The 19233-nt window shown below is 36.2% G+C and overlaps 1 protein-coding gene across 4 annotated transcripts; it reads right to left on the bottom strand.

The window, feature by feature from the left end:
* Positions 1–28: 28 nt before the first annotated feature.
* Positions 29–18798, bottom strand: LOC136257341 (ubiquitin carboxyl-terminal hydrolase 16-like). 4 transcript variants are annotated; one of them, XM_066050503.1, is made up of 17 exons: positions 18674–18798; positions 15557–15658; positions 14905–15020; positions 14609–14637; positions 13655–14427; positions 13242–13289; positions 13109–13192; positions 7421–7560; positions 7275–7362; positions 5959–6052; positions 5604–5698; positions 5224–5289; positions 2187–2794; positions 2006–2130; positions 1720–1950; positions 805–989; positions 29–424 (listed from the first exon to the last, which is right to left on the bottom strand). In XM_066050503.1, the coding sequence occupies exons 1-17, from the start codon at positions 18686–18688 to the stop codon at positions 143–145; spliced, it is 3081 nt and encodes a 1026-aa protein (XP_065906575.1). In that variant the 5' UTR covers positions 18689–18798; the 3' UTR covers positions 29–142. The 4 variants fall into 4 exon arrangements, with proteins under 4 accessions (XP_065906575.1, XP_065906574.1, XP_065906573.1 ...); XM_066050502.1 differs by lacking the exon at positions 18674–18798 and adding an exon at positions 17905–18196 and having other exon boundaries at positions 2006–2127; XM_066050501.1 differs by lacking the exon at positions 18674–18798 and adding an exon at positions 17905–18195.
* Between the last annotated feature and the right edge of the window lie 435 nt (positions 18799–19233).

Here is a 19233-nt window from a genome sequence, read left to right as displayed (position 1 = left end):
ACTCTTTAGTTGATTCAATCACCAAACGCCTGCTAAAACATTATTTTTATTGATGAAATAGACAAATACTTACTTTACTACAAATTCTGGAGTTCAAATATTACAGTTAAGTATATATAATTGCTGTCACACAATATTACTGCTACAATAGAGGTAATAATTCGTAGAACAGCAGGTAGGCCTGACATTTCTGTACATCACTAAACGTACATCCAGAAGACACCCAAGAGTCACTGATATCGTACCACTTTCCAGTACTAGCTGTCTCTCTATTATACCGAGAGGTGCTAACAGGTGGTGGTGTATGGTGTTGAGGACGTTGCCTAACATATGCAGTATAGTGACCTCCATGTAGTGTACTGCCATGATGTACCACCACTCCATAGAGACCATACAATATCTCCTGGTTTTTATCAGCCATTTTCTGTAACAGGGATATTATATACCACAAACATACTTAACTATCTGCAAACACAAAACAGAGAGCCAGAACTACAATTGTGGTATAGCCTAAATATTTCAAGGGGCAAATTTTTTGAGGTTGAGCAATGTTGCTAAAAATAATTTTTTTCACAGATTTTCAAACACTCCGAAAATGTATTAGACTATATGGAGGTCTAAATATTTCAAAGATAAAATTTCTGCCAGTAACCCCCAAAACCACAAAATCAGCAAACTTTTTCTCCCTCAAAATATTTAGGCTATACAGTAAATTATTACATTTGTAATACACAATCTCTGTCTGTCTCTTTCTCTCTCACACGCATGCACTCATGCACACATACACCCTACAGCTCTACTTACCTGAATACAATCACTAGTGCAATATGGACCCATGTCAAGGACAAGAGGAAACGAGACATGTCGACCATCTTTAGTAACATTATAAAATCCAATATTAAATCTTTTCATCTGAAGTATCAACACTGGTGGTAAGTGATGGATCAAATTTTGCTTGCTCACACGACACTCAACTGTATCCCCTTTAGCTACAATATACAAGTAGAACATGTAATAATATGCAACCCACTGAGTGAAAACCTGACTTGTTTGTATTTTACTTGAACTTAATTTTACAACTTCTCTAGAGGGAAAAAACAGTGGACTGTTAATGTTTTAGTCTTATCTGGCAAGTACTTTTGGAATAGAAAACAAGAAGAGCAAAATGGTCGATCTGTACAGTGCTTATACGGAAAATAAATTACAGGTACTCATTTCATCATAAGTCACAAGTGCATCAGGCTACATAGTTGGGACTTGTGTTTATCATGAACTGAGGAGTTGATCAAGGTATGCACAGTTTTTGGACTATATCCACCCATGCAAGAAGGCTGTTTAAGCTTAGTTATGGTGACAATAAACTTAGTAATGCTTTACCGCTACGTGAACAAACACATGTAACTCACATTTGCTTTTTCATACTAAAATGGATATTCTTACTCCTCATAAACAGGCAAATCTAGTGATACATTAGATGTATCAATTCATGTCTTCTTTCACTAATCAATGAAGCGATTAAATTGTGCACAAAATTATTTTTTGTAGAAATTTTTTTTCACCTAATGTATTCAATGGCAGTTATCTCAAAAACAGAATTATGCAAACAAGTCTGGTTTTGCTCAGTAGGTCACATCTACATTTAAATGTGGATACTGCATATCACATGTATACACATGCAGCATCTAATGCTCCTGTAAGTTTATAGGGTTACTTGCATACCACTTGAGCACTGTTGACATATGAACTTGTTGTTTTCATCTAAGACATCCAGTTTGGTGAAGTCAGACAAGGACTGCTCCAACATTGTACCAGGATAGCTTCTATAGTCTATACTAGCAGAACTAGTGAAACCTTTCCTTTTCAAAAATTCATTTAGAGCCTGTTTGTAATATAAAACTTTACTATCAGGCTGTTCATAAGAATCCATGTCCTCTGTATCCTCAGAAGTATCTAGATAAGAATTATTTATCTATTTACTTTTCACCATACATTTATCAATTCTCACCATCTGTGACATCAGTACTAGTGGCAAGGTCCACATTGGGACCTGTTAAACTTACATCTTGAGTGTCTACAGCAGAGATCACATTTCCATTCTCATCAGTAGCAACAGGAGATGCTTTGTGACTGCTAGTAACACAAAACATTATACAGCAGGCACAATGCAAAATAAAAGAGTATATTACCATGTAGGCTGAATTAGTGGAAGCAAATCAACTTCATACACAAATTCATCATCAGATTCTTCTTCAGCAGATGAAGGGTCATTATTGATGAAGAGGTGAGAGATAGTAGAGTCAAAATAACCATTAAGAAATTCTTCATCATCTTCATTACTGGAATAGCTACTACCGATACTGTCATCACAGCTAGCAGTAGAGTCACTGTCAGTAGTGAGGTAGTCATCATCTGAATAACATCTAAAAGTCTTTAAGAAAGTTGGAGTAGCATTACTTATTGAATTTTCATCATCACTTTCTGATGAATTGGAATTGTAAGGAGAGTCTTCATCATGCAAATGATCATCATCTTCATCAGATGAAATATCAGCATCATCACATTCTGAGTATATCTCGGTAGCCTCCATCTCTTTTTGTACTCCTGGACCAACCTTGTGAGTATGTGATGATGGCTGGGTAGTTTTTTCTTTATTGTAACTGGATTTTAAACTGCTAGTGATATTGTTAATATTCTGATTTTGACCTGCCAGTGGTGTAATAACTTTCTTCTTCTTTTCTCTCTTTTCCTTTCTCTTATTGATTTGTTTACTTGGTGGTGTCGCTGGTAGCCAATGCTGCAGTGGAGACAATTTCACTCTTCATTCAAAGACATAGCAATACATGATAGCACAATCAGCTTTATCAATTCCAACCATAATTGCCATAATGTACTAGTTACAAGCACAATGGAATGACGCTGGAACCTGATTTTTAGTAGCCACTGTCTCTACAAAAGGCCAAATTCAAGAGAACACTAATCAACTGGTCTACCCACCTATAAAATCCAAGAAACATTTTCTCAAAGGTGACTGACTAGAGAGGTTCCACGTATCAGTTGTGTAACATATAACTTGTAAAACTTTCACACTTCAGATTAAAGGATGTCCAGGCTACATTCGCAATGTAGCACAGTTGGAGACTTGCCCAGACTACATCTGAATGTAGCTTGGGCTACAACCGGGCAGTGATTATACATAGACACTAAGGCCAAAATCGATTTTGGGAATCAGTTAATACGTGATTAGTATGCACGACCACCATGAAAACTACTCAGATGGAAAATGTTTTATTAACTTCACTATCCTACCAGTTTTTTTAAATTTTTTTATACCGGCTCTAATGACACTCCCATCCTTCCTGATCTCTAGCTAGAAGTTAAACCTAATATCCTACCAGTTGAAAATGTTGTGCTAAGGTGAGAACTAGTGCTATAGCAAGCATTTCTGCACATTTTGGAATATAGACCACACTCACATTACTAATATCATGACATTACCACTCTACACAAAATGTGACTGGATTAGGGAAAACCGGTCTCCTCACCAATTTGATTTTTCACCAAGACCACAAAGCCACATGAATAAACCATCAAATTGTACCATCAAAATCAAAGTGGTCTGCTTTTGCTGGCTGCTTTGCAAGCACAGTGGCAATCTGTACAAGCAGTCTAAGACCTTAATGAAGCTCTGGTCAACCTGGGGATGGTTGGATGTGGCTGTACAGCTCCATGGTGTTGAATAAAGATCTGTGCTGTAAATTTCCCTTTGTTTTAGCCAGTTTTGATACCTGAAAATGGGCTGGCCTAATTCATTCCTGTGCCTTCATCTTAAAAAATTTTTAACAGCTACTTGCCCTTTCTGCCCCCCTCCTTTGGAGGTCCTCTGATAGAGTCAATCTCGGCTCAAAACGTGGTGGTAAACTTCGCTGTTGGCAACTTGTACAATGGATGCTCTGGAAAATAAGAAATTTGTGTAAAGGGTGTGTTCAATCATTGGCAAGTTACTACACACTAAATACTTTAAACCAGCATTTCTCGATACTTTTAATAGGAAATAAGACCGGTTTTCTCAGACTACATCACAAATAACCACTCTGTGAAAGCAAGCTAATCCATCTAAGCCTGTAGTAAGCTCCGTAATTATGCTAAAAATGATTTAATAGCACTGAGTAAAACATTATTAATACAATACAATACAATACAATTAAAACTCGCGTAATCAAAATTCTCCATGATATCTATAGGATTTCTCCATCCAAATCTAGTCAGAACGTATCAGCTGCTGACCCATAATCAAGTTTTTCAGGTATATAAATTATAAAGAAACTTGTGTGGGTGGATCAAAGCAAAAATGGTTCTATAATAGCCATGCAAACCACAATTTTTCTGACAGGCTATACAATTCTATATTAAGTAGTTATAGAACTACCAGGCCTATTTGCAGGCTAATAGCCTGCTTAGAGTGATAATTCACCTATTAATCACCCAGTCTGGCCAGTACAACCAATAACCAAGGCTATAATAGTCTGTATTGCACTGGCTGAACAGTCAACCCAACCAGTATGACTAGAGCCACTGGATTAACATATCAATGATGGTCACTTGTGGTTAGCAGCAGTGAACATTCTTGCTGACATAAACAGGTCCTAGGAATGTCATGGAAGTAATATGCTTATTAAATACCACAATTAAAACTTAGCCATTACAAAGATGGACTAGACACATCAAAGTTCAGAACAAGAATAATGCAGGTGTAACACAGGTGAAAATGCCTATTTCTACTGAGGAAAATTAATTCCAGGATCTTGTGTGCACCTCAAGTTGACATAACAGTGACCAGCTCATGTATACATCAAATATAGCACTCAAAGAATGATAAATATAGCAATCAGCTTTTCCTTGTGCTATATTTGTCGCTCACTCACTCTTTTACGTGTTCTATTTGACACATACAGTAGCACTTGTGGCAGTACCTTATAATATATTCAGTTGTTGCACTTGAATTGGCTGGGTGAATGACAACCCAGCGTGGGCTATTCGGATTAGAACTGTTACATATTAGCTGTAAAATGAGGTATTCAGGCTTTTGTCTGATATGTATGTCCTCGACCCTTGGGCTGTCAGGTATGCATATTGGGCAAAGCTCTCTTGCCCATTATACAACTATTATTTACAAGTTAGTTTACTATAGATGACACATGCATAATACAAAAGAAGTGTACATACCTGTTGCACACTTTGAAATGACATTGGTAGTGATAAATCCAAACACAATTCCTCAATTTGTAATGGCTGAAACAAATGGTGAAAGCATATTGTCAGGTTCATATCAGTGATTGACATATACATAATACACATAATGGTTATGCATAAACATGTTGCATCAAGTATTATGCAGATGTATTACAACCCGTATCAGTTTTGTAAAAAAAAAATCATTTTCAGTAGAAATTAATTAGTGCAATGCCCAAGTACATACCATCATGCTGCTAATCAAATAGTAAATTCCATGCAATAATTCATTATTTTTTTATATTATAACACAGGTATGAATAACTGAGAGTTCACTGTATGTACACACACAATGTACAAATCCAAGTGCTTACAGTAAAGCAATCATGACAGATAGTTGTGGAAACCAACACCGTACCAATCAAACCATCAATTGCACAGACTCCTTTAGATGCTTTTGATAAATGATCTACAAACAAACAATGAATTGCATCAATAATATACATATAGCTAACATGACTATTTGTAATGAAATTTCATTAAAATAATAGCATAATGTAAGATACGTATAATAAAACATGGTACGTACATCACTTATGGTTACCATGATCATACGCCTGTATATTAAATTGCACACAAATAAACTGTCAATGAAACTTATTAATAATAAGTAGTTTTTTTTCTATTACGTACATAGTGTAGCTATTTTACTTCTTTATAGCTGTGTACCTTTCATGCTTAACTTGTCTTCACCATCCAGTATTCTATGACTTAATGGATTCTCATTTACTTCATAGTAGCGATAAATTGACTTTCTGATGGCCTTTACAATGTACATACATAATTAACACATTTTAAGTTTGAAATTACAATCAGTTAAAACAACCAACTTTTCTCAACCAATTTTTGCAAACAAGATGAATACCTGAAATGTGGTCATCTTATAATTTTGCATTATTGTTATACACATGTAATTAATACACAAAGCACCGCCGCACAAGAGTATGATAATACAGCATTTGGAGGTATGTTGAAAGACTCATGACACATGCTGCATGTATTAGTCTCAAAGCACTCCCAAGTGCTGTATTTTCATACGCACAAGCATAGATGGCCTTATGCCATACAAGTATTAGGAATTTTAAGTTCAATTAGGATAAATTAGGGAAACAATTGGAGGTCACCTACACCTACAGAAATACTACTGGACGTGTAATCTCTAATATGGTCTATATCCATGGCTGTATAATAGTGCTCTGTCATCTTCTGAAATACTCGGCTGCTTCAGTAATTGGACCATTAACAAGTGTCCACACAAGTAATTTTATTTTTTAGTCATAGAACTAACAATATTTATATTAAGTGGAATACATGTGATATGCTGGCTAATAATTTTCAATAACTGCTTTGGTTATGCATAATTAATTAGCATACATGTACTTTTATAGCTCTACATATAAATATACTGTAACTGCATGTATCTACCACATACATAACAGTACTTTAATAGTCATAAAGAACCCTTGCTTGGTGCCATGTAGATATACACAAAGGAAGCAACGCATGCTATTTAATGTGTCTAGTTAATTAATAATTAAGTCTATTTTCAGCTAAGTTTTTAAATTAATTTTTATCAGCAGTGCATGCACAAAAGCACATATCAATCTGCTCAATTGAAAGTGTGGACTTGGTATGGTGTAAAATTATGGCAATTTCCATTCACACCTGTAAGTTCATTAGGAATGCATTATATGTACAATGTATCTCCTGCAGGAAACCAAAAGATGCAAGTAATGTGAAAGAATCTAGCTCTTATTGTTGTTACGCATCCACTGTAAAGTTGCATTTGGCTAAAAGCATCAGTCAATTACATAAATAGTTTCTAGTATAAAAATTGCCTTAATAAGAACTGTTAAATCGATAATGAAGGAGGGTTTTGGTGCATACATGTCTTGGAATCACAAACCTTGTTATCTCTCTGCCATTGAAATGCTACTATATCCATTAATGGACCAAGCATACGTTTATATAACAAAAAAACTTACTGAAATTTCATTTTGTCTGATAGCATTTAGCAAACAACGTAGAGCTTCATGACTGTCCTCCTGAGATCTACGTGAAAATCGACTGTTTCTAAAGGGATAGTAACATGTTCTTACATTACATGAAACTTAAATGCTGCTATACATACTCTCTGCCTAAAGCAGTCAGAACATCATATGGAGAGAAGGATTCCTTATAGCGGTAAGAGTTGACTTCATAGAACAGATGTTGTAATGCTGTTGTTAATGGATGAGGTGAACTATGTGTGACTGGAACCCTCACAGTGTCCTACAAAGTATCAGTATCAGATATCAGAGTATACACATTATTACAAGTAGAAGGAAAAATTAGGAATTTTAAGTTGGATTAGGGATCAAACAACAAAAAAGCAGGGAAACAAGGGAACAGCTGAAAGTTGTAAAACAAGGGAGGTTGCCTATATCCTAGTGGACATTTAATCCCTATTCTTCAGTCTATAACCATGACTGAATTAGGGATCACATGCCCACTAGTATATATATCTGCAGGCAGTGTTGGGAGTAACGCGTTACTTATGTAACGCGTTACGTAATATTATTACTTTTGTGGTAACAAAGTAATATAACGAAATACGCTATAAAAGCAGGTAATATAACGTGCAAGTTACTTTACTTACAAATGTAACGCGTTACCTAAGTAATATAGTTACTGTAACGAGTCTAATATTACGTAATATTATTACTCCAAGTAACGAAGTTACTAATTTTGTTAGTTATCCTCTGAGTAATGCCTAGCCACAACGAAGTAACGAGGCCTACTGAATGAAGCTTATATTCACCAGCTTCTTATTTATAACCAAGATTTGCACATTGTCCAACAACGCAGTCATGTCACGTGATAAGGTGGTAGTTTCACACGTGACAGCTTAAGGCTGTGAACACAAAAGTAATATAGTATGTAATATTATTCCCATAACCTATAGGTTGCAAGTATAAGTAGTGGACTAATGACAATAGTGAAGAGGATTGTTGATGATGTAAAAATGTTAGGATAAAAGGAAAGAAAAGGCTGTAACTTGGAAGTATATACAATACAAAGCATAAGGGATCGTTGAACTTAAATAATTTTTTCCTTGTATTTTACATATTTGTTGAATACACAGCTTATGTTCATACCATTCTAGTCTAGTCATCAAATGTGCTGTTATGTACATGTGTACATTAAGGTTTACGTATACAACATGTGTATTGCATGTATGTATGTATATTGCAATTTTAGATATTGGCACCCATTCGGTTGGGAATTTACTATGGTATATATTATTCACAACAATTTCACGACGTTTTCACAGCCTTAAAATTTCACATTAATTTCACGATGTTTTGTAGTGCAATATTCATTTCATTTTCACGACCTTTTAATAATTTCTTGTATACTGAAACATTGTAAATTCATGACATTATCAGTACAAATTCATAAGTATTTTCAGTACAAATTCAGTACTATAGTTACTTCAAATTAAGATTTCACAACATTTTCACAAACTTTTCAGGTAATGAAATTTAAAAGATTCACAAACTTTTCATGTGATCAATTTCATACAGTTTTCAGATTATTATTTTTGTGTGAATTTATTGTGAATATTTTCTCATACTAATTTCATTAGTTTGGTGTCCAGTAGTGCTAGCTGTGCTGGCATATTGACAAACTGTAGGGGAATAATGATATCCGGTGACATCATTTTTCACTTGAAATTACTGCCAAATTCAATCTCAGTAGGCCAAATTTGCATAATTTTCTAGTGTGTGGGGGGGGGGGGGCATGCCCCCCAGACCCCCCTAGAAAGAACATGTTCCGTAATTCTGAGTGTAGTTGTATCAACTTTCTTGCCACACATATAAATGTCCATGTTAGCACCCCCCCTTCTGAAATCCTAGATCCACCTCTGCTACAGGGTGATTTGTTTGCAGCTGAACTCTTTATGATGATTTCTTTGTAGCTGAACTCTCTACAAGGTAACTTGTTCTAGCTGATCTCTCTACAGGGTGACTTGTTTGTAGCTGAACTATCTGCAGGGTGATCTGATTGCAGCTGAACTCTCTATAATTATGATGGTTTCTTTGTAGCTGAACTCTTCACAAGGTAACTCCTTCTAGCTGATCTCTCTACAGGGTGACTCGTTGCTAGATGAACTCTCTATAAGGTTATCTGTTTCTAATTGAATTCTCTACAGGGTGATTTGTGTGTAGCTGAACTCTCTACAAGAAGATTTGTTTCAAGTTGACCTCTTATAGGGCAACATGTTTGTAGCTGAACTCTCTACAGGGTGGTTTCTTTGTAGCTGATTTCTCTGCAGTGTGACTTGTTTCTAGCTGAACTCTCTAAAGGTGATATGTTTGCAGCTGAACTTTCTATGTGGTAGTTTCTTTGTAGATGAACCCTCTACAAGGTGACTTCTTCTAGCTGATCTCTCTACAGGGTGATTTTTGTAGCTGAACTCTCTACATACAAAGCGACTTCTTCTAGCTGGTCTCTCTACAGGATGACTTGTTTCTAATTGATCTCTCTGCAGTGTGACTTGTTTCTAGCTGAACTCTCTATAGGGTGGTTTGTTTGCAGCTGAAATATCTACATGGTCGTTCCTTTGTAGCTGAACTCTCTACAAGGTACTTCTTCTAGCTGATCTCTCTACATGATGACTTTTTCTAGCTGATCTCTCTACAGGGTGAATTGTTTCTAGCTGAACTCTCTACAGGGTGATTTGTTCATAGCTGAACTCTCTACAGGGTGGTTTTTTTATAGCTGAACTCTTTACATACAAAGCGACTTCTTCTAGCTGGTCTCTCTACAGAATGACTTGTTTCTAGCTGATCTCTTTGTAGGGTGACTTGTTTCTAGTTGAACTCTACAGGGTGATCTGTTCATAACTGAACTCTCTATAGGGTGATTTGTTTGCAGCTGAACTATCTATATGGTAGTTTCTTTGTAGCTGAACTCTCCACAAGGTAACTTCTTCTAGATTATCTCTCTACAGGATGACTTTTTCTAGCTGATCTCTCTACAAGGTGATCTGTTCCGAATTCTCTATAGGGTGATTTGCTTGCAGCTGAACTCTCTACATGGTGGTTTCTTTGTAACTGAACTCTCTACAAGGTACTTCTTCTAGCTGATCTAACTACAGGGTGATTTGTTTGTACCTGAACTCTGTACTAGGGCTGGGACGAAGCTTGACATTTATATTCGAACATTCGTTAATAAACTATTCGAATATTCGAAGCTTTGGTGTTGGTAGGTTTTCTTGTATTTATGCTTAAGTTTTATCTTTCTAATCCTATTTAGTAAGTTTGTAAGCATTTGGATAATGCATAGCAGTAGTTTTGAATGACGCGATTGAGCAATTGCAAATGGGCGTGTCCACTATACTGCAATCATGCATAGGTAAATGCCAACTAATGGTTTTAAGGACGTTTTCATGCATTATCTATCACTTTATAAGGCATTAAAGGCTTCTACCATGGTAGAAAGACAAATTTTCATTGGTTTAAAAATGGGCGTGGCAGGTGACATCGATCGTGCAAGACGAACATCGATCATGCAAGGTGAATAAGCTGCTGCAATAAAGAACAGAATGTTTATTCGTAATTCTTTTTGTAGGTTATGAGTGTATTACACGAAGCTTCGAAGGATAGTTTATAATTCGAAGTTTGCATGCTTAGCCTTCGAACCTTCCGAACATTCGTAGCTTCGTCCCAGCCCTACTCTGTACAATGTGATGTCTTCTAGCTGATCTCTCTACAGGGTGACTTGTTTCTGGCTGAACGCTCTACAGGTGATTTGTTTGCAGCTGAACTCTCTACATGGTGGTTTCTTTGTAGATGAACACTCTACAAGGTTACTTCTTCTAGCTTATCTCTCTATAGGGTAATTTTTTGTAACTGAACTCTCTACATACAAAGCGACTTCTTCTAGCTGGTCTCTCTACAGGATGACTTGTTTCTAACTTATCTCTCTGCAGTGTGACTTGTTTCTAGTTGAACTCTCTATAGGGTGATTTGTTTGCAGCTGAAATATCTACATGGTGGTTTCTTTGTAGCTGAACTCTCTACAAGGTATTTCTTCTAGCTGATCTAACTACAGGGTGGTTTGTTTGTAGCTGAACTATCTGCAGGATGATTTGTTTGTACCTAAACTCTCTACATGGTGATGTCTTCTAGCTGATCTCTCTACTGGATGACTTGTTTCTAGCTGATCTCTCTACAGGGTGACTTGTTTCTAGCTGAACACTCTATAGTGTTATCTGTTAAGTTTGTAGTTGAGCTCTCTCTTGTTTCTAGCTGATCTCTCTATAGAGTTATAACTTGTTTGTGTAGCTGAACTCTTTACAGGGTGGTTTTTTTGATTGGTTGCTGAACTCTCTACGTGGTGACTTGTTTGTACTATACAGAGTGACTTTTTTGTAGCTGAACTCTCTACAGGGTGACTTACTTGTAGCTGAACATTATATAAAGTAACTTGTTTGTAGCTGATCTCTATACTTGTTTATATAGATGAACTCTCTACTAGGTAGCTAGTTTCTTTGTGGCTGAACTCTCTACGCAGTGACTTGTTTGTATCTGAATTCTCTACACAGTGACTTGTTGTAGCTGAACTCTCTACAGGGTGACTTGTTATAGCTGAACTCTCTTCAGTGTGACCTGTAATGTTCTGAATCTCTACAGCGATATATTTGTAGCTGAACTCACTACAGGGTGACTTACTTGTAGCTGAATTGTCTACACGATTAACTGTTTGTAGCTGAAGTCCCTACAGAATAACTTGCAATGTAATATAATTCTATAATGGAGTAAGTTATAAATGTAGCTGATTGCTCTATTAGGGTGACTGTTCTATTAGAGTATCTTGATCTTGCATTTGCTACACGTAGTTGGCTTTCTCAGTGGTTTGTAATCCGATTTTTTTGTACTACTGCAAGGACTTTCTATGATAATTATTCCAGCTACACAGCTCATTGCTCTTAGCGGTTTGCCTGGTAGGTGTGAAAACTAATAGTTTTTTTTTTTATTTTATTTATTTTTTAATAAAAATCAATCGTGTAATTGTGACACAGGTTGGATTTTGTGTCACATCTCGATGGCCTTTATCTGGATTCCTTTCAAACCACAAAAAGGCATTCCTACAATAGTTACTCCATGTACACATAGCAATTTTCAGCTCATTCCTAAAAGGGGTTTACCCTGTGGGCGTGACAGATCTTCGAACTTATTTTACACAAGTAATCGGTCATAACTCAGTGAATGTTCATCAGATTCCTACCAAACTTGGTACTGAGATCCGCCTTAATGAGACCTTTACATATACCAAATTTCAGCTTGATCAGAGTACGTGTTTGCATTTTATGGCAGATTTTGTAAAGTGTGCAAAAAGAAGAAAAAAAAACCAAAACTTTGGCTGCTCATATCTTGGAAAAGGTTAGAGCGATTTTCTTCAAATTTGGAATGTGGAGTTCCCTACCTAGCCGGTACTTCTGTAGCAAATTTGGCTTTAATAGGATAAGAGATCACAGGTGTGAAAATTGCATTTTTCTTCTTCCTTGTAATATACTCATGGTATAGCATGCTGGTTTCTTGGGCTGCACAACACACTACCGTGTGTCTTGATACTACATAGAGACTTACACTGTACTAAGAAATTGCATATGCAAAGGGTCACAGTACACACATATGTACCAACACACACACATACACACACAACACACTACACAAACACACACATACACACACACAACACACACTACACACACACATACACAACACACACTACACATACGCACACACACAAGCAAACTCATTTAACTTACTGAGATGGTACTTGGAATAATGTAGTCCTTTTCGGTCATTATTTCCTTCAGTACATCATGTAGTGGCAAAGTTTGCTGGACACACTGCAAGCACATTTAAGATTATTTGGATTGCATATACAAACATACGTACCTGCAGCATGGAGTTGAAAAAGCAAGTATTTCCAAGATTTCTGAAACCCTGTAAATATAGTTCAATAAGATTTATAAATGCTGACAACTTATAACTAAGTAGCAAGCTCAGCAACTATACATAGTCACATGCAGAAAGTACCATAGTGATTTGTGTACCTATAATAGTGGATCTTAAAAGACCCTTGTGAGTATAATTAATACCATATAATAATTATGGAGTTATACATATGTATCTATATACCAAAAATTTTCAATCAAGATAACAAGTATGAAATTTGACAGTAATATGTTTATTAAATATTTAAGTTGCAGAATCGACCAGTAGATCTAAATAATAAATGCTATTCATCAGTGCTAACAACAGTGCCATCATAGGTACTTCACTATAACTATTATTTTGTTTCAACTTACAATAACATTAGCACCTGGCTGATGGAACTCGTATGATTTATATGGATGTAATGGGCTTGATGGCACAGGTATTGATGGCACAGGTATTGATGGCACAGGTATTGATGGCACCAGTTTTGGCAGCCATAAGCCTTCCTGCCTATCTGTAGGATTGTTAACTTGTGTTTTTCCCAAAGTTGTATCACTTGTTTCTTCACCACTATGAAGATCTCCTGTTGGGGTACCGATAGAAGCAGTGGCACCAGTAGCTCCACACCTTGTAACACTGCCAGGAAGACCGCTAACTTCAGTAATATGAGGTTTCTTGTGACTAGTATCGGCAATAGTAGTTCCTTGTTCACTTTTAGGATTGTTGAAATTTGTTGTGTCAGTAGTGGATTTGAATTTATCATGTGGTATACATGTACCACTGTGGCTATCCTGGTTGGAAGATTCATCTAAGGAAGCACTGCCTGTTGTAGCAGATTTACCACTTTTAGTTTTATCATGTCTACCAGTTCTATTTCTAGAACTTTTACCACCCTGCACATTTTCAGCCACTTCAACATCCTTACTTCCTTCTTGTTTGTAGGTAGTTGCACCACATGTAACATTGTTGACAGTGTTATCATCAAACGTATTGCATATTTGAACAATCCTATTTACAGAGCCACAGTTCTCATAAGTATTTTTCTGTTCTGCATCATTAGATTCATCTCTTTTAATATTAGGATCACCATCAAAAGCACAACCATTTGTTGGATTTTCATCTCCAGTTAGAGCTTTTCCTTCCTCTGTATGTAAAAATTCCTATATAATTATATGCTGTGTAGATGTACATGCGATTTCTTTTGAGGGAATTAGTCCCACCTGGGTGCATGGGAGCAGTGGCAGCTGCCACCTGCCCAGTATTAAATAAATACCACGTAATATAGTATAACTACAGTGCAGTAGAAAATAGCTACATGTACATACCTGGATTTTGTTGACGTTCTCTTTGTTTTCTAAATGAAAAATAATCGTGGATCATTTTTTGGCACAAGTAACATAGGAAATTAATTTAATTTGTTGCCTACATAAATCTTAATATACTGATCGGTCTTTTAACTACCAGACATTAGTTGGATAGTGATGCATATCAAGTTTTTACCTTTACTACACACACAATTTTGTGCATAAATGGCCTTAAATCATATTAAAAATTAAGTTCTATACACTATATCCTTTAGACTTAATTGATAGACCATTCTAGGGAATTGTTGAAAACTCACCGGTATATATTGTAGCAGAAACATATCCCACAATATCCCAAAATACAAATACATATCACTGTAATAATATGAGAGCATATGGACTTTCTTCCCACACCAGTTGTTATGCTTTCCTCCTGTACACATTAAAAATTGTACTGTTAACTATAGTTTCACTCATGTCCAAACACTATACTAACAACTGTACATTCACAAACATTTAAAACCTGTATAGATACATGCACATGTATAATGTAATCAGTTTAAACTACACTACACTATAAATTTCAACCTTGAAGCGCACCACAGCTATATAAATATATTATGTTTAAATATCACAAGTACGTAAATTATATGTGACCTGCTGAGTGAAAACTGACTGTTTTTGCCAGTTCATAATGCACAGATTGAGCCACATCTCATCTTCGTAGCTTGTTAGTTATAATTAATTATCTAAGTGCCTGTAATTTATTTCCCGTACTGTTGCTGTACAAATCAAGTTTATCACTGTTCAAACTGTCAAGGCTATATAACTCCCTTAAAAGGCTGAAACCTTGGCTGTCCACTCTTTCGTTACTATAGATTGCATAAATGCAATAAATGGAATTCGAGGAACGTGCAAAAACTGCTGGTTTTTGCTCAGCGGGTCACATATAATACATTATTGAAGTACTTTTAATATATCTGTAGTATCAGATGTTGTTATTTTCTCAAAGTCAAATATGTACAGTATGTAGAAAACTGCAACCAACAGTACAAAAGTCCCACCTAAAATCTAAAATAATTTCATAAAATATATATAATTAACTCCAGTCTAATGTTTATGAAGTAAAGAAGAACAGTGTTATAGTTATGTGCCTGCTAGAACACTGCAATACAACAGTTAATACTATACTGTATGATGTGTTGTACAAATATGTGACAGGATCTGAGAAAGGGGTCTTATAGCTTTTCAAAATATCCAGGTTTGACAATTCATAACTCCTCACCTGTTTGATCTATCACACTGAAATTACATCCAGCAATAGTGCTATGTTACATGTGTAACATGACCATATTTCCAGCTGGTACGTATCTTATTCCCAAGTCAAATTATGGGTTTCCAGGTACATCCATTTGGAAAGACTACAAGACCCATTTTGCAGATCCGGTCACGTATACAGCTGTAGGTGTATATATCAACATACAGCATGACCAATTCCCAGTCGTGTGTGTGAGGCCTCCTATTGCCTCCCTTTCCTTTAATCTACATAGTGAGGCCCTCACATCCTCAGGGTATGTATTATGACAACAACACTGACAAAGGCTGTACATTATTTTTGAGCACCACTTTAGTGTTAAAGGTGAGTAATAGAGGACATCATTGGGCTGAAATCCAATAGGTTTCAGTGTTGTAAGCTATAATATATGACTGGATCTGCAAAAACCCGACACAATCGCATATTTTTTTAATTTCCTATACTTATAATCTGTCTACTTGGGCCAAGTGTATGCTCTGGCAAAGTTCCAGCCTGATGACATTATGTCAATAACTTTAAGATTTATAGCCCTACAAAGTAGCAACAACAGAAAGATCATTTTGTACAGCAAGTAAAATACAGGTGCTTACTGAACTATCACCTTTCCACAAAGACAAAATCAATGAAAAAATGCTGATTGCGTACTATCACTTTGATGTGATGTAAACAAACACCTGTATCTTATGTATCCTTGAGTAACGGAACCTAGGCAAATAAGATGATATCCAGGTTTTCATTGTTACACCCTTTCTTTCTTCACTAAGAACAAAGCAGTCAAAAAATTACAGATTTTTAAAATATATATGTATGTCATCCAGTTTATTATGTAAAATTTAGGGTTGCATGTTTTCACAGATCCATTCACATAGTTATAAGGTAATCGTAGTTTTATAGTGTAAATGTACATAAAACATCTATTCTTGTGCAATGCATTTTAGACGAAATAAATGGAATGGAATGGAATTAACAGGGCAACATACACATATGCACCTAAAATTTTACTCCAGCAAAAAATTATGTTCCACACAACAGCCGGGTCTCTGGATGACCTGCTGTCCAGGATAGCAACTCGGATTTGAGCCAGATTAATTAAAACTAAGGCATGCACCCAGAGCTACATTTTGGGTGCTCGACCAGTGCATTAAGTACAAGGGTAGCTATTCAAATAACAATATCAGTCAAACTTATCTATTGGTGGGGTTTGACATAAGTTTATAGACAAAAAAATATATGTTTCCTGCAAGTGGGTGTGGCTTTGCACATACCTACAATCAACACACCGTACTCACAAACAGTATGACACATTCCTAATATTAAAGTGGACAGAAGAAAATGGCCTACTGCAAGACTAGACCATGCCCCATGCAATAACAACTGATTAGTGGGTGTGGCTCTACAGAAGCCTGTGGACAGCATGGATTTGTGCACAACTACAGACTGCAATACTACTGACAATAGGCACGGCTGAGAGTATAACTGCAGGCAGTCATCTTGATAGGTGGACACGGCACACAAAAGAAGCTGGGTTATCTGATTATGATGCATTTGTACAATTCTGCATTGTCCAATTTTTCAATTTGCCTCACATGTGATTCAACCCAGATCAGACCCAGATAATCTGTAAAGCGGATCAGACAAAGATAATCTACGGTAAAGCAGATTAGACACAGATGACCCAGACAAAATGTGACCCGGTTGACTAACTTGCAAAACTGAACAAACATTTTTATGCCAAAATTTATAGAAGCGATGTATTGTATTTGTTTGCAGTGTAACACATTATTTATAGGAGTAATTATAAGCATCCATTTGAGTTAAATACATCAGATCCTTTTCCCTTCACCCAAATATAAAAGGGAAAAAAGTGGTCGGGGCACCAGACTAACTTTTTAAAAGGATTAAGATTTCAAGCTCGATTTCACGTGTGGTAGCTATAGGCACGGCCGAAGGGAGTGCTACAGATCCTTGCTGCAGAGTATATAAAATGAATACAGTAACTCACCTTAAGTTGTCCATACGCCATGGGGACTTGGGAGCTCGAGGTAGCGCCGTAATTCTGGTCCATATATAAACAGCGGCTGCCGAGTCCGCGAACTCTTCCACTATTGATAATTACAGTGTAGCTAACTCACATTCATCATGTCTGAGTCGTAGATTACGAATTCACCAGCCGCCACGTGTACTAATTCAGTCGTATCTCGATACGTATTACACACAAAATCACCCTTACGCTTCTTAGAACAGATTATTTCATGAAAGAACCAAAATAACCTTAGCACTTGCGGTTGTGACACTATTACTGTACCAGGAAATCCCAGGGACTTTCATTGTTTGCATATTAAAATAGTGACGTAATTTAAAATAAAGGAATATCAAGAAAAATTCTTTTAAAGATCAATGTATATTCTACTATAATATCTAGCCAAGAAAAAACAACAATAACAATTGACATATGCACATTTATATTTTTTATTTAGCTACATTAATTTTAATAGTATTAAAAATATGACGTTGATAATTATTTATAAGGTGGCTGGGAACAATTTCCATATGGCTTCACCATGAAATTTACAGGGCCTAAAACAAGCAAGCTATCTTCACGAAGTGCATTGAACCAACAGAAATCGATGAAGCAATTTGTTTTCTACCATTTACAACAAACAGGAGCTCTCTGGGATGCGTGTACCGCAAGTCAAATTTAGCCCTTCAAAGTGAAGTCTTCCTCCATGCTTGGTGCTATGGGGCTGGATTCGCTGTTAGACACTATTTACCTGATTATCTATCATTGTGCGGAGCTAATTTTCCTACCAGGTCTTTAGTTCACGCGTTAATTCTACCCATGTCACACAAAGATTTGAAACGGTTTTTTTTTTTAATTCGCCACTGCCAGGTCGAAACGAATATTAAAAATCGGCTTCCGCACAATTGTAGCTTATTTACTACTGCTTGCCCATCCAAAATTTGACAGTCGTATCTTGAAAAACCGACAACTACCGGTAGTTCATTTTTGTATGGAGGCTTGTAATAATAGCGCGCGGCGATCTTGTTAAATGCTGTGATGATGTGTGCTTATGCAACATAATTATATTTATTTGCAAATGACAGGAACTGGTGGTCAACCACAGTAATGATCATATTTAAACCTCATAGCTAATGTGATTGCTTGCATAACACTGTTGAAACCTTATGAAAACTGTTCTGAGCCACCATTAAATGCTTTATAGATTAGGCAACAAATGAAATGTACGCTTTTTGTTCTTCAAGTTGACATCATCAAATCCTTTAGAACATTTCTTGATACTTTGAGATCACAGGTGTAATACCACTCTCA

The sequence above is a fragment of the Dysidea avara genome, chromosome 6 (assembly GCF_963678975.1).
Source record: "Dysidea avara chromosome 6, odDysAvar1.4, whole genome shotgun sequence".
NCBI classification, from domain to species: Eukaryota; Metazoa; Porifera; class Demospongiae; order Dictyoceratida; family Dysideidae; genus Dysidea; species Dysidea avara.
Note: the sequence above shows the minus strand (reverse complement) of the source record. Positions and strands in the feature narration are given on the sequence as shown.